The sequence below is a fragment of the Mytilus trossulus genome, chromosome 11 (assembly GCF_036588685.1).
Source record: "Mytilus trossulus isolate FHL-02 chromosome 11, PNRI_Mtr1.1.1.hap1, whole genome shotgun sequence".
In the NCBI taxonomy this organism is placed as follows: domain Eukaryota; kingdom Metazoa; phylum Mollusca; class Bivalvia; order Mytilida; family Mytilidae; genus Mytilus; species Mytilus trossulus.
Genome location: NC_086383.1, coordinates 23,436,253 through 23,450,327, shown reverse-complemented (window position 1 = coordinate 23,450,327; position 14,075 = coordinate 23,436,253). Strand labels below are relative to the sequence as shown.

The 14,075-nt window shown below is 31.5% G+C and overlaps 1 protein-coding gene across 23 annotated transcripts in view; it reads left to right on the top strand.

Moving 5' to 3' along the window:
* Positions 1-12,911, top strand: part of LOC134690895 (doublecortin domain-containing protein 2-like) — a 113,828-nt gene extending 100,917 nt beyond the window's left edge. For 14 of the 23 annotated variants that reach the window (XM_063551054.1, XM_063551053.1, XM_063551052.1 and 11 more), the window contains 4 exons: positions 419-661; positions 6,143-6,187; positions 7,624-7,642; positions 11,295-12,911. In XM_063551054.1, coding sequence (XP_063407124.1) covers positions 419-661; positions 6,143-6,187; positions 7,624-7,632 — 297 coding nt within the window. In that variant the 3' untranslated portion in view covers positions 7,633-7,642; positions 11,295-12,911. The other 9 variants (XM_063551059.1, XM_063551055.1, XM_063551058.1 and 6 more) reach the window with 5 other exon arrangements.
* Positions 12,912-14,075: the final 1,164 nt, after the last annotated feature.

The window sequence follows — 14,075 nt, the reverse complement described above, 5'->3', positions numbered from 1 at the left end:
CAATAAACAAAATCAAAGGGAAGTAAGTAAGAGTGAAGTTAGACCAATTAAAAGTGCATATGAAGCTGCAATTGTCATACAAGCTGCATATAAAACTCATAGGGCAAATGTTAAAAGGGGAAAATTAGAATGTCCAAATATTATTTTGAAAAGTCAGCAAAATATAAATTTAACTTTTGGTGTAGATTCAATTGAGTATTATATACACAGTCATTTACAAGCAACTGTTCGAGGATATTTAAGTAGGACAGGTCTTGTTAATTATGGAAAATTTTTATCTTGTCAGCCTTCTTTAAAGTCTAAGCAAAAAGAAACTATATGGTATGTTTCCAAACTAAACTCAATTCAAAATGGTGGTGGTAGAATTCATAAGGTTAAGGATAGGGATAGAAATAACAAATACTTCAATGAATTTCAGACAAAACGATTGGACGGGAAAACAGAAGCTATTACTGCCATACAGGCTGCAGCTCGGGGTTTCTTAGTTCGTAGACGAATAGAGAAGCGTGAAAACACTAGACAGTTACTGACTCTCAGATCTGTTGCTCAAGAGGAAGTCATGGACATTTTGGGACTTATTCATGAGCGAGACAAAGCGGCCACCACGATACAATCCCGATATCGTGGTTACAAGGACCGCAAAGAATATAAGCGTATTAAGGTAAATGAAAAGAAAGACGATTCTCTGACATTCCTTCAAGCTAATTTCCGTGCTTTTTTAGCGCGTAAAGACATTAATAAACGTTTACTAATGGAAATGCGAAAACTTGATACTCCTGTAAATAGGCAAGGTTACTCTGATTCTGTTGATAAGGTGCAGGCTAGTTTCCATGGATTCCTATTAAGAAAATTAGCTTTTCCTAAACTTCATCAAATACTGAAAAGAGATGATGCAGCAACTGATGTGCAGGCAGCCTTTAAAGCATACGTTGAAAGGTGGCATATCAGGCGAAGAAGAGTTGCTGCCCTTGCTAGGTATCATAAAGCAGCTTCTGAGCTTCAAATTAATTTCTCAAGCTATTTGACAAGAAGAAGCATTTCTGCAAACATGAGTCGCAGAAACAGCTCAGCTTCAAAAATCCAAGCTGGTGTTAGAGGTTATTTTGGTAGAAAAGGGTATTTACAACAGAAACAGGCTGTTACAAGAATTCAGTCTGGTTACCGTGGTTACAGAGCAAGACAACAATATGAAAGCCTTGCACAAGAAAGGAGAAGTTCTGCTGCTGCTACAATTCAGTCAAATTTCAGAGGTTTCAAAGTCAGAAAAGACATTCAATTAAAAACAAGAAATTTGGCTGTGGAGCAACTACAAGCAAGTTTTCATGGTTACTTGGTCCGTAGAGATATCCATAATAGAATTGAGCAGATAAAAGCTGAAGAAATGCAAAAAGCAGCTGTAAAAATTCAGTCAAAGTTCCGTGGATATTCAGAAAGACACAGATATGATGTAATGAAAAGAAATCATGTAAATGAAAATCGAAGGATAAATGCTGCTACTGAAATTCAGGCTAATTTCCGTGGGTATCTGACTCGTAAAAGAGCACACAGGAAACCAAGGCTATATTCTTCTTATTCACAAAGAAGCAATATTGGTGACAATTCTCCTCTGTTTGTAGAGGGAAATGCAGTTAGGTTTGATCTGCAAACAACTGGAAGTATAAGTTCTGCCAGACCTCGAACTGGCAGACTTCAAGCCTCATTGTCAAATATAAGTCGTGAACAAACTTTTGATATTAAAAATGAACCTTTTGTTCCCCCTAACGATGATTATGAGTTTAGATCTATGGCACGTTCCACCACAGCACATGTAGACTCCTTTTCACACTTACAAGAAAGTTTTCGTAGTTTATTATCTAGACGTAGAAAATCCACTAAACCATCCCAGCAAGTTTTTCATGAAAGAACACAGTTAAATGCATTATCACAATTGCAAGCTTGCTTTAAAGGTTTTCTCACTCGCAGGTTAATATCTAGAATGTGCCAGTATGACAGAGAACGAAGCCCACTCACTAGCTCCCCAAAACATCCCTCACCTGTTCCCATGTTAAGAAATCCTGATGAAATAAGGGTAAGTGGTTCATATGAAAACCAAAAACAGGAAGTACAAAGTCCCATAATGCCTTACAATTTTAATGGAGAAATGGTCAGTTTTGTGGAAGATGATATTCCTGTCAGGTCCTCTTACCATCGTCAGCACAGTGATGTTGGCAGAGAACAGGAACCAGTTGATGTTAGTAAGGACGAGGTACCAGTGCAGTATGTTATGAGAAGTAGGTCAAAAGTAAGCGCAACTGACTCAAATCGTTCAACCGTGAAGCAAGACGACAAACCTGTCCAGTATCTTTATCGCAGTCGTGAATCAACACAACATCAGACTCCTCATTCCACTTACGGAAAAAGTGCTGGTCGAAATCGATACGAAGAACCATCCCCAGTTCAGTCACATGATGAGGAACCCGTAAACACTGTAGTTTCAGAAAGGAGAAGATTTGAGGAACCTTCTCCTATTCAAAGCACTGCTAGCCCAGTTTTAAGTAAAAAGAGGTATGATGAAATTTCTCAGATGAATAATAATACAAATACTCACAGATATGAAGAACCTTCTCCTATGAACAACCATACAAATACACACAGGTTTGAAGAACCTTCCCCACTTGTTCATGACCAAGAAAATGTTGATACACCATTACCAACCAGAGATGACACCAGATATGAGGAACCATCACCATTTACCCAAGATGACAAAGTTATAAATGACACAGCAAGTCATAATAGAAGATATGAGGAGCCGTCTCCATTTTTGGAAAATAACCAAATTCCTGTCTCTGAAATTGGAAGTTCTGGTAAATTTGACGTCCACACTTCAGAAGACTATGAGAATCCTAATGATATTATCACACATCGTAGCAGATTTGAAGATCCATCTCCCAGCGACACAGTTAATCCGGACATCGAGTACCCCACCAGCCCGAGGGACACACTTCATGACCTGCCGAGTGTAGATAAATTCCGAAATCCATCGAGAATCACACACAATTCTAGTGAAAGTGAATTATCTATAGAAACATTTTCTCGTAAACTAGTCAATGAGATTCAGTCCAGTGCTTTACTAAAGGACGAGGCTGTGCTCATTCTACAAGCAGCTTTCAAAGGATTCATCTTACGTAACATGTCACATTCTCGACGTCTTAAAAAACTCTCAAAGATGGATTCAGGTGACAAAACCATTTTCGATGAAACGGCTCTACCCTTTTTACAAGCTGGGTTTAAGGGATATCTTACCCAAAATAGGAATGTACAAAGCCCTCCGGAAATGTAAAATGTTGCTTCACTCTAAAAAGTATTTTGGGTGGGATTTTCAATTAAACATTTTTTACTTTTCAAAATATCAATCCATGGAAACTATCCCTTATCCTAAAATCAAAGTAATTTTGTCCGCACTGAACCTTACTTTTGATATTGTACAGTCTAACCATCTGAATTAGCATTAGTGGCATGAACATTTTAATGTTTATAGTAGTCAAATGTCATGCTGGCACATTCATAAGATCTTGTATATATCCAGTTCTTCTCTCATTTCATATAGTGGCATCAAATGGCATAAAATTGACTCATTGCATTGGCATATACCTGTATATAATCCTTTCTACCATATCTTCTGGCTGTCGGGTGCTTTGAATACGTCTTCTCTACATATATTTTTCACACAAAAGGTGGTTGGAAGATTCCATTATTATATATTATGGAAACATTTTCTGCACAGTGGTTTCACTTCTTATCTGATATGAACAAGCAATTAATTTTCCATCAAATCAAAATTGTTTTAGTAAAAAAACAATTTATTTTCACTTGAATAAAATAAAACAAATTTTAAGAATATGGAAGATTTCTGTTATTTCTATTTCCGTTATTGGTCCATAATCAAACATGATTAAGTTGACATATGCAGCTTTGTATTACTTAAACAAATGTGAAATGTATTTAGTTTGGGAATATAGGAATAAAATTGAGAATGGATTTAACATTATTTGATTCATTATTTCAACTAATATTGTGTTAGATATTGAGAGTAATGAAATTGTTAAATCATTGGCGTTGACCAATGACGTAGATTATGTTAGTTATATGTCCTTGAGTTGACGTATAAGGATAATCCAAATACATCCAAACCCCTTATTTGCCTTCAATTAAAAATCTGATTCATTTCTATAGAAATGGTGACTAAAAATTCCATTTTCAAAAAAAAAACTTTGTATTTTTTAGTTCATTTTCCATAAGTATCCCCCCTTTTTTTAATTCATGCCCAACTGAAACTTGTTTGAGTCATTTAGTCTTATTTGATATGCCCACTTTATGAGTTCACGATACCAAAGAAATAAATGATAGGTAACAAAAAAATAAAACTTTAGAAAGAAAAATAAAAACTTGAGAAGCTTGTTCATAGACTAACATGGGTAGTGGATATTGTATTTTATGAAGCTGCAGTTCGTTATATCTCAGGGTTTTCAGCAAGATCACGCTATCACTGCTAATATTGTTGCTAATCATTTTAGACACATGTTGTACACATTTCTGTTCAGACGTGAAAACTGGTTCAATAATTTTATATATCATTCCAAAACAATTTTAAAGTCATAATTTCTTCATTTAGAATTAACTTTGTACATGTATATTTGATTTTGTTTTGTTAAGCTTTGATGAGACATATAATAGAAATCAAAACTTTTTGTTTGCCTTGACCAACAAAAGATGGGAATTTTGTTTGTAAGGGGAGATAACTCAGATAATTTTTCCTTTAAGAAAAATATCACTTACAAAGCTATTATTGAAAAAAATATTTTATCTTTAATAGTTTTTTCATAGTTCAACTTTTCATGACAAATTACTACTATTTTTCATGGTCCATAATCCATTTCAATGTAAAAATACCATTTTATTTTTCAAGGTCATATCATGATTTTTTGTAAATTATAATTGAACCAGTTTCACAATACAATATTCTGTGGCACACTAATTTACCCATTTACCTCACATTGTTCACAATGTATGTGTGTTCATTTTATTAAAAATAGATGTGTTTCAACCATACCCAAGAATATTAATTGTGTGTATTATTTATATATGTGCCATAGAAACATGAATGTGTATTTTATTTGTGTATATATTAGTTGGATGACCTTGTCATTTTATTGCATTGTAAAATGGCGGCTTTCAGTGGTTGAGATTCAAAACTTTTTAATTGTAAAAAAATAATTTTGCACTATAAAATGTGAGATACATGTACAGAAATTTTAAATGAAATTCATTATTTTGTCATTGTACATATTTGATCTTTTTGCCACTTTAAAACTTGAGATATATGCACAGTAATTTTAAATGCCTGTAAATATTTCTTGAATCTCTACCACTGTGCCACCTGCTGCAGCATAGAATCAAAGCATGTACCTTGTGTTTTTCTAGGAGAACATCTTTACCCTATACAATGTAAATAGAAATCATTGCATGGAATGTGTTATAGATTTGAATCGCATGTAAATTAGCTTTGAAGATTTTTGAATTGTATATTTTATCAAGAACCTTTTACATATGCTTGCCAAAATGGCTGCCGTTGTCTCAAAAATGATTAAATGTGCTATCTGTTAGGTCAACATCACGTGTCATGGTAAAACTTGTATTCAAAATAAGCAAGGGGTTGTTTAAAACGTTTGAACAACCCTTTGAGTTCTACCAGAGCAATTTATAATTACCTGTTTCAGAATCTAATGCATTCTGGATAAGATTTTCAAAAGTGTACATACAGGTTGATTAAAAATGTCATAAACAAAGGAAAATCAACCAATGACATGATGTTATTTTCATTTTGGTGTACAAACTATGAGATTACCCATAGTCCTTTAGGTTCTGAAAAGGTGAATAGTAAATAGTTTAAATATTATGTTGACCTCATTTTGATAGACTTCAGTCACTTTTGAGATAATGGCAGCAGTGATAGCTAGTGAAGTACCTTGCAGTTGCCTTTTTTCAATAGAATGCATATTTTATAGCTTGTTTTAGTGTTTGGTGATATAATTGTATATTGATATATATAAATATAAAACAATTCTTGAAAATGGTTATAATACATTTTTATTATGCTTTTTAGTCATCAGTAATAGCTAACGGAAAACCTAACGGGGTTGCTCATATAGTAAGTATAAGAGCATGTCAATATCACACGTACATGTACACGTGTAAATGTGTACAATCATGTTAGCATCTAAAAATACATATTGTTTATGTTGTGTCAAATTTAGACAAAGGCACTTAGATGCATCAATTCTGAAATACCAAGGAAAAAGAAATAATTTGGACAGGTTAAATGATGGTCATTTTTTATCCAATTAAAGAGATGACTTTTTCTTCAATATGGGTCAAAATGTCATCATTTCTAATTTGCATGAGTTGATTATTTTCAGAATTGGTGCATCCTTAGTAGCCGACAGTATTTAGATGTAATCACCAAACAATTGATATATTATTTACCCAAATGTAAAAAAAATCAGTCAGTTGTATGATACATTCATTGAATTATGTATGAAACATTTTATATTTCATTATTCCATAATAAATATTACACTGCATCAAAATATACCATTGAAACATCATCTGATTCAAGTTCATCATGACTATCAATTTCAATGGTATATTTTGATGCAGTGTAGTGTAAAAAGTATACTGAAATTTCAAAAATTGAATACATTTTGGCAGAGGAAACATGATGTTTTTCATGCTACGTACGCTGCTAAAAAAAACATCAATGAGGCAATAATTTCAAAACTTTTTTTATATTTTTTGGTTCTAGAGATAATGCTATAAATTTATTGATGTTTCTTGAAAATTGTGTCCATTGTATGCATGTATATATATTTTGTTTTTTTATGTTATTGAATTTCATATGAAAATAGCATGGTTACATGATTGTAAATTGTACTATTTAGTGAGAATTTGATATTATAATGTAGATAGGAAATATTGAAGGGTTACTTGTATATCAAAGTATCCTGATTTGAATTGTAAATTAGCCTTTTTGCATATTTTTGTATAATATTATGGCCATTAGATATAAATATGTGTGTTTCCTGTTGCAGAAGAATGAAATGTTTGGCCACAATTTTCAAGAAATATTTCTACAAAGGAAATTATGTTCTCAAAAATGTATACATATCTGAAATTTGTTTAAGGCTGACCTTAAAAAAATAAGGGATATATAGGCAACATGAAACACATATATTTTCTTTGGCCTATTAAATTTATTTATTTTAAGGGGTAAGTAAATGTGTTGTTGATAATTATTTACCATAATTTGATATTGAAAGAAAGTTATTGAAATAATTGAAATATTTGAAAAATTGAAATATTTAACTATTAATACTTGGAGAATTTATAAATTATTTGCATCATTGATTTATTTGTGAAAATATGAATTGTTCTCAAATTGCAAAGTTGTCAACAAATTTTATCAAGTTTAAATTCAAAGATAATGTTTTTTTCTGGCACTCTTGTAAAACAAAAAGTTAAATATGTAAATTTTATTATATTCTGTTATTCCATTTTAAAAATTGTGGTTTTAATTCCATTTTACAGAATTCGTGATCTGTATAAGGTAATATTTGTGTATATATTTATAAAGAAGGGTAGTTTAGCACACAAGGCCAGGCTTTTTTTAGACGTGAAAGGTTTCACTAGAGTGCCATTTTCTCATGTATCACTCTTAACATTTCAATAGCTAATAGTTGAACAAAGAAAATTATTTAGAATGGCTACGTTAGAGATTAGTTTGAAATTAAAGGGAGATAACTCATATTTGCTCGATTTGTAGAAAGCTTGTTTTACACTGAGATGAAATTCACTGTAGAAAACCAATCAGTATTGCTTGCAAATTAGTACAGTGGACTTTTTTGTGTTCAGTAATATTGGTAGATTTTCTAATATGAATATATATGGTGAATTTAAACTCTAGTGTATTGCAGATATTATAGGCAGAAAAAATAATTTTTGCTTGGCATAAATTATACTTTATATTATTTGTTGGATTTGTTAGAATTGTTATGCATATTGTAGAAAAAGTTTAAAAGTAGCAATATTTGTTATATATTGTATCAAATTATGTATATATTGTATATTATATTGTGTATTATGTATTTATTATTATTAGATAACACTATTTGTTATTGTGAAGAAATAAGTGGTCAGTCTTAATATCCCATAAGTAGTATGTTCTATAAAAACTTTTGTTTTTAAGAAATTGAATTTTTATATATTTAACGCTGCTTTGATTGATGAATATCTTTTAATAGGTAAAATACTTTGAAACACTAAATTATGTTTCATTATTTTTTCATTTTCAGCTCATATGTCTAAAAAACCTAAATTTATGTACTTTTTTTTCCGTCAAGATAGCTAAAATGTATTTGAAAAATGCATAATTTTCCTGACTCAGAATTCAAATTTATGACAGAGTTATTTCCCTTCCTTAAAAAAAAATATGCTAAAAATGATTTGATAGATATTGCTAGGATGCTGTTTGTATACTAACATTGTGCACACATGGGGAAACAGGTTATACAGCACTGTGTAAAGGTTTTGGTCATTGGAATTTACAACAAGTCACACTTCAGTTTCTATATTGACCATGAAATTTCCATAATTATTTAGACTGAATAGAAAAAAAAATGTGGTATGATTGCCAATGACACAAGAAACCAAATGACACAGAAAATTAAAACACTATGGATCACATAATGCCCCTTAAAAAAAACTAAGGTTCCAAATCCCTTAGGTAAAGTTGACCTTAAAGATAATGGCAATTCTTTGTTAGGTCCCTTTTAGTCATATACCGTAGCTTCAAATGTTTTACACATTTATACATCCCTCTTGTTAAATGTTTGAGTTGCATCTATAGGATGAAGATAATACTGAAAATAGTTTCAGATGCAAGAAAATAAGAAGTTGTGGTATGATTGTCAATGAGACTACTCTCCACTGTCAGTGACTAAATGCTCTTATGCACAGTATGGCCCTCAACAATGAGCAAAACCCGTTTTGCGTAATCAGCTATTAAAGCCCCCCAAACCAGTTATTATTCTAATTTAGATATAGATGCTGGTGTTGCCTAGAATATAATATTGATTGTTGGTTGCTTGTCCAGTGGCAAATATTTCATGCATATTCAGGAAGAGAACAATTTCACAATAAATACAAAAGGTAGGTCTTGTCGTTTTACTGCTGATCGGGAGAAGACCAAGTGACCATATTTCGATTCCCCAGTCACCCTTGGGGGTCTAGCATATAAAAAATATATATACTATTTATAGGAAAATTTAGATGACAATGTCATAGTGTCCTTAAAGAATCTGTAATAATTTGAACTGTATACCTGTTTCCCTCTAAAAAGGTGTTTGTTTGTCAACAATGTTATAGTTCACACATTGGAATGATTGTTGTATTCATGTTTTGTTTACTTGTTTACAATGCATGTTGCACATTTATCTGCATTTTGATTGTTGAATATATGTGAACGAGTTAAAATGCATTCTATGCTTAATTTAAAAAGGTTTAAAAATGGCAATCTTTAGTATGAGAATTTATGTTCACATGTGTTTAGTCAAAATGTAGATGTTGTCTTGTTTTTCATGCATTTTTCTTTTTCAGAATTCGGTTTTTCAGTATTTGATGAAGTTATACAATTTCAATCTGATTATCAGAGAGATGAAATATATTCTAAATGTTTTAAATGACCAAATATGTTATATATCGAGAAAATAAATGAAGAATTAAGTTTTCATTAAAACATATGTATATTTGCATTAAAAATTCTTTGAAAAATAAAATAATGAAAAATAATAATTTAATAATTTTAGCAGTTAAATGGAATGAAATTCTCTTTTCCATACACAGCATAATAATTTCATGAGCAGTCATTTATTTGGATGCATTTACATTTTCAAAAAATACATTCATTTCACCTAGAACTAAAGGGGAGGTAATTCATCATTTATCTCCCTTTGATTCTGTGATATTAATTATCTCTTAACTTTAACAAAACTATTTTCTCCAATTATTAGAGAGCACGAACACATTTACTTTAAGTCTGGATTTCGTTGTGCATCTACCTGCTAATAGTTGGAGAATTTATTTTCTGAAAATTTAGATAATAAATATGGAATAACTAAGGGAGATAACTTAAGAATTATCTTTCCTATATTACTTGGTTTTGTGAATTGATAATGTTTCATTCTATTTTTTTTAAATATTGGTAATTTTACATCTTTTTATAATCATAGGACTCAGATGCCAGTGGACAGAACAATTCTGGAACTGTTCCCCCACCTATGCACAATGCACGTCCTGCACCTAATGGAGCAAAGCCAGGGTCAACAGATTCTAAACCTGATACCAAACCCACCCCAGGCACTGATGCCAAAAATACGCCAAATGTAAAAGACACTAAAGGATCTGATCCCAATAAAAAGACTGATGTGATGGCAGGAGGTGCTGTGAAAACTTCTGGACCAGACACCAAACCAGCAGACCCTAATGCTAAACCGTTAGCGGGTCCAGATGTCAAACCTTCTGGTCCAGACAGTAAACCTCCTGCTAGTGATAGTAAAAAGCCTCCTGTTGGTGACAGCAATCCAGCAACAGGGGATAATAAACCCCCAGTTGGAGATAAAAAGCCACCTCCTGGGGACAGCAAGCCCCCTGTTGGGGATAACAAGCCCCCTGCTGGTGATAACAAGCCCCCTGCTGGGGATAACAAACCCCCAACTGGAGATAACAAACCCCCTGCTGGAGATAACAAACCCCCTGCTGGAGATAACAAACCCCCTGCTGGGAATAACAAACCCCCTGCTGGAGATAACAAACCCCCTGCTGGAGATAACAAACCCCCTGCTGGGGATAACAAGCCCCCTGCTGACCCTAATCAACAGCCTACTGATAATAAGCCCCCTGCTGGCCCAGATTCTGGGCCTGATAATAACGCTAATACTTAACACATCAAATAAAAAGTATGTTTTGAAATTAACCATAATGTGTATGCAAAGAATGCATGACTGCTAATGCTAAATTATATGCTGCTGTAAAAATGTCTAATTTATTTATAAATAGCTATTGCCATGGTAACAGTTGATATGGTAACAGTCAGGGTAAAGGGTATGTTTGAAGTGATTAGCACTGACCTGTTACTATGGCTACTGCTTGTGTTTGCTGTGTTGGTGTGTGTTGACGCATTTTTATTTTCTGTTTTTCTCTAGGAAGTGAAATGAGAAGGACAGCGCAATTTGGGCTTTGGAACAGGACTCCATTGTTTCACTCATCACTGTGTGTTGAAGAAGGAGATGGTACTAATCCCAGACTATTATTATTCTGTATATAGCTATCATATCATAATTTATAATGTACATGGGACAATAATACATTTTGTTACTTTGTTGAAACTCTGTCATGTATGTGCTCAGTTAGATAAAAAAAGGCCAGACACATCTATGTCTTTCATTGAAAAAAATTAAAACGAAAAAATTTCAACTTTTATTTAAATTAAATTCGATTTCTTTTTAAAAAAATACACAAAAAACACACTAAAGTTCAAATAATTATTCAATACTTATAATAACCGAATTTTTATCAAATTTTAAGAAGTTGAAGTAGTATATTTTAATATGCGACCAGAAAACAGCATTGTGTAAAAAACCTCCATAAATGTATATAAGCTGCCTTAAAGATTCAGTTTTAGAATCGCCTTAATCATTTAGGTATTCCATGGCCATTAGTGTTTTATTGTAGTTAGGACACAGAGCACTAAACAATCATTGTTATATTTTTCTGTTATTTAATACATTCCCCTTTTTGACTTCTTCACATTAGAGGTAAATTAATCTGGATTGAAATGATCTAAATCAAGTAACCATCCTTGTGGATTTTATTTAGAAATTCATTTTATTTTGGCGATACAACATTGGTTTTTTAAAAAGCCAAAATTAAAGTAGCTTAATTTTTTTATATCTAATTTGCAACTGCATTGTGGTGTAACCCTCAGTTGTCATAGAAACAAGATTTCAATGAGATTATCTACCTTGATGTGAATCGGCCATTGTTTATATATAAATGTTTTCATATTATAAATATTATATTTACATATATATATAAAAAAAATATATTGAATACACATTTCCCCTGTTATCTGTGATATGTATATAGATATATAGTTTTTTTTCTCTTTTTTGTTTTTATTTTCTTTCATACCCACTTTACCTATAAGAGTATACAGAATGTCCGTCCTGTTTCGTAATAAACACTAGGTATAACCTATAGAAATTCAAAAGTAGAAAATAATAATTTTAGGGGATAGTTAACAAGTTATTTTTATTAATTGTGATATAGTCTATATTTAGAAATAATCCGTCCTTATTTTTTAGTTTTTATTATTTTGTTTCTGTGCAATTTAAATACGTTGACATATTATTGATGTTCAAAACCTAACCCAATATCAATTTATTCTTAAAATGTGATATTTTACAAATTTTGAAGATTTTACTTCCTTGTTGAAGGAGCTTGATTATGTTAATTTATTCAGTAACCAGTAAAGAGATATATTTAATATTTAATCTATTAATAGCTTGCTTTGAAGCATGGACATTAATTCCTAAAATTAGCTCTTGCTTAGAATGAAGTAACATTGCTTAACATTTTATAGGAAAACAGTTTTGCTCAAAATGATTTAAAAGGTACTAATGCCATGCACTATAGGTCTATATCAGGATATTTTCGAGTGGATTTTTTTTATGAAATAGACTAAATGGCTTTACTACTTGAAGTATGTTACGATTAAAAGATTGTGAAATTGTTATAAGTTCAATACAAAATGGGGATTTTTTAATGTATAAATTTTACCAATTAAGATTATTTATGGTAGATCTCGAGTCTCACTTAACAAAAGTATTACTTCAGCATTGAATGTGAATGAATTTTAAAAATAACAGCCCCTTTCTAAACACAAAGACCATATCTTTCCAAATTGGTAATATTTTTGCACAGACTTTTATTACAGATTTTTTTTATATTAAGTGGGGGCTCACATACAAAACTGTTGCAGAAAGAAGCATACAGGCTTGTTACATATCATCAAAGCCTTAAGAAAACCAGGACAATCTGTGAAAACTGTGATTAGATTTGTTTGTTTATATTTGTACCGTTTCCATGATATTTTTTTGTTAGAATTAAGGAGGATATATTCCAGAAACTGCAACTTTTTAACAGTGATATTAAATTTTGCCAAAAAACATATTTTTGAATTCTAATCTTGTATATGTGTTATGTGTATGAATAAAAGGGGATTTAAATGTGAATATTTATATCAAAATGGCTTTTGATTTTGAGGTTGCTTTAGCGATTTTAAAACTTATAGGTTATTACCATAAAACAGCAGACAAGCCTAATCAGGTTAAATGAATTAATTTCCCTACACTTGATCTCGTTTTCGTGTTTTTTAAGCTGTTGAAAAAAACATTTGAAAATTCAATTAGAAAACATCTTTTAGCAGTGATGCAGTTTAAACTCTTGCCTTTCACGTTTTTTGACATGGTTAAGAAAAGTTTTGGAACCACCACCTCAAGTGTAAAAATTATACAATGATTTTATTAATCTGCTACTAATTAGTACCCCCTTTTTCCAGCAAAACATCTTAATTAATTTCTACAAGTTAGCCTCTGTTAAGAAATTATAATATTCACATTTTGTTCCTTGTTGTAGAAAGGTTGATATCTGCCTTTTATTCTTTGTTATTATTTTAAATCTTTATTTGTAATTTTAAATAAAAATGTATGTTTAGTTACTCTTATCTGCAAAATGTTTATAACTCTTATCTCAGATATTTTTACAAACTTTTCTTTTTGTTCAGTATTCTTTTGTAGTATTGTCTGTTCAGAAATTCTGGAAACGAAATAAATTGGTATGCAAGAAATTATGTGTTTCTTATTCCTACAAAAGTAAATATTGTTACAGTATTTAAATTCCAAGAAATCGGTATACTAGGGTCT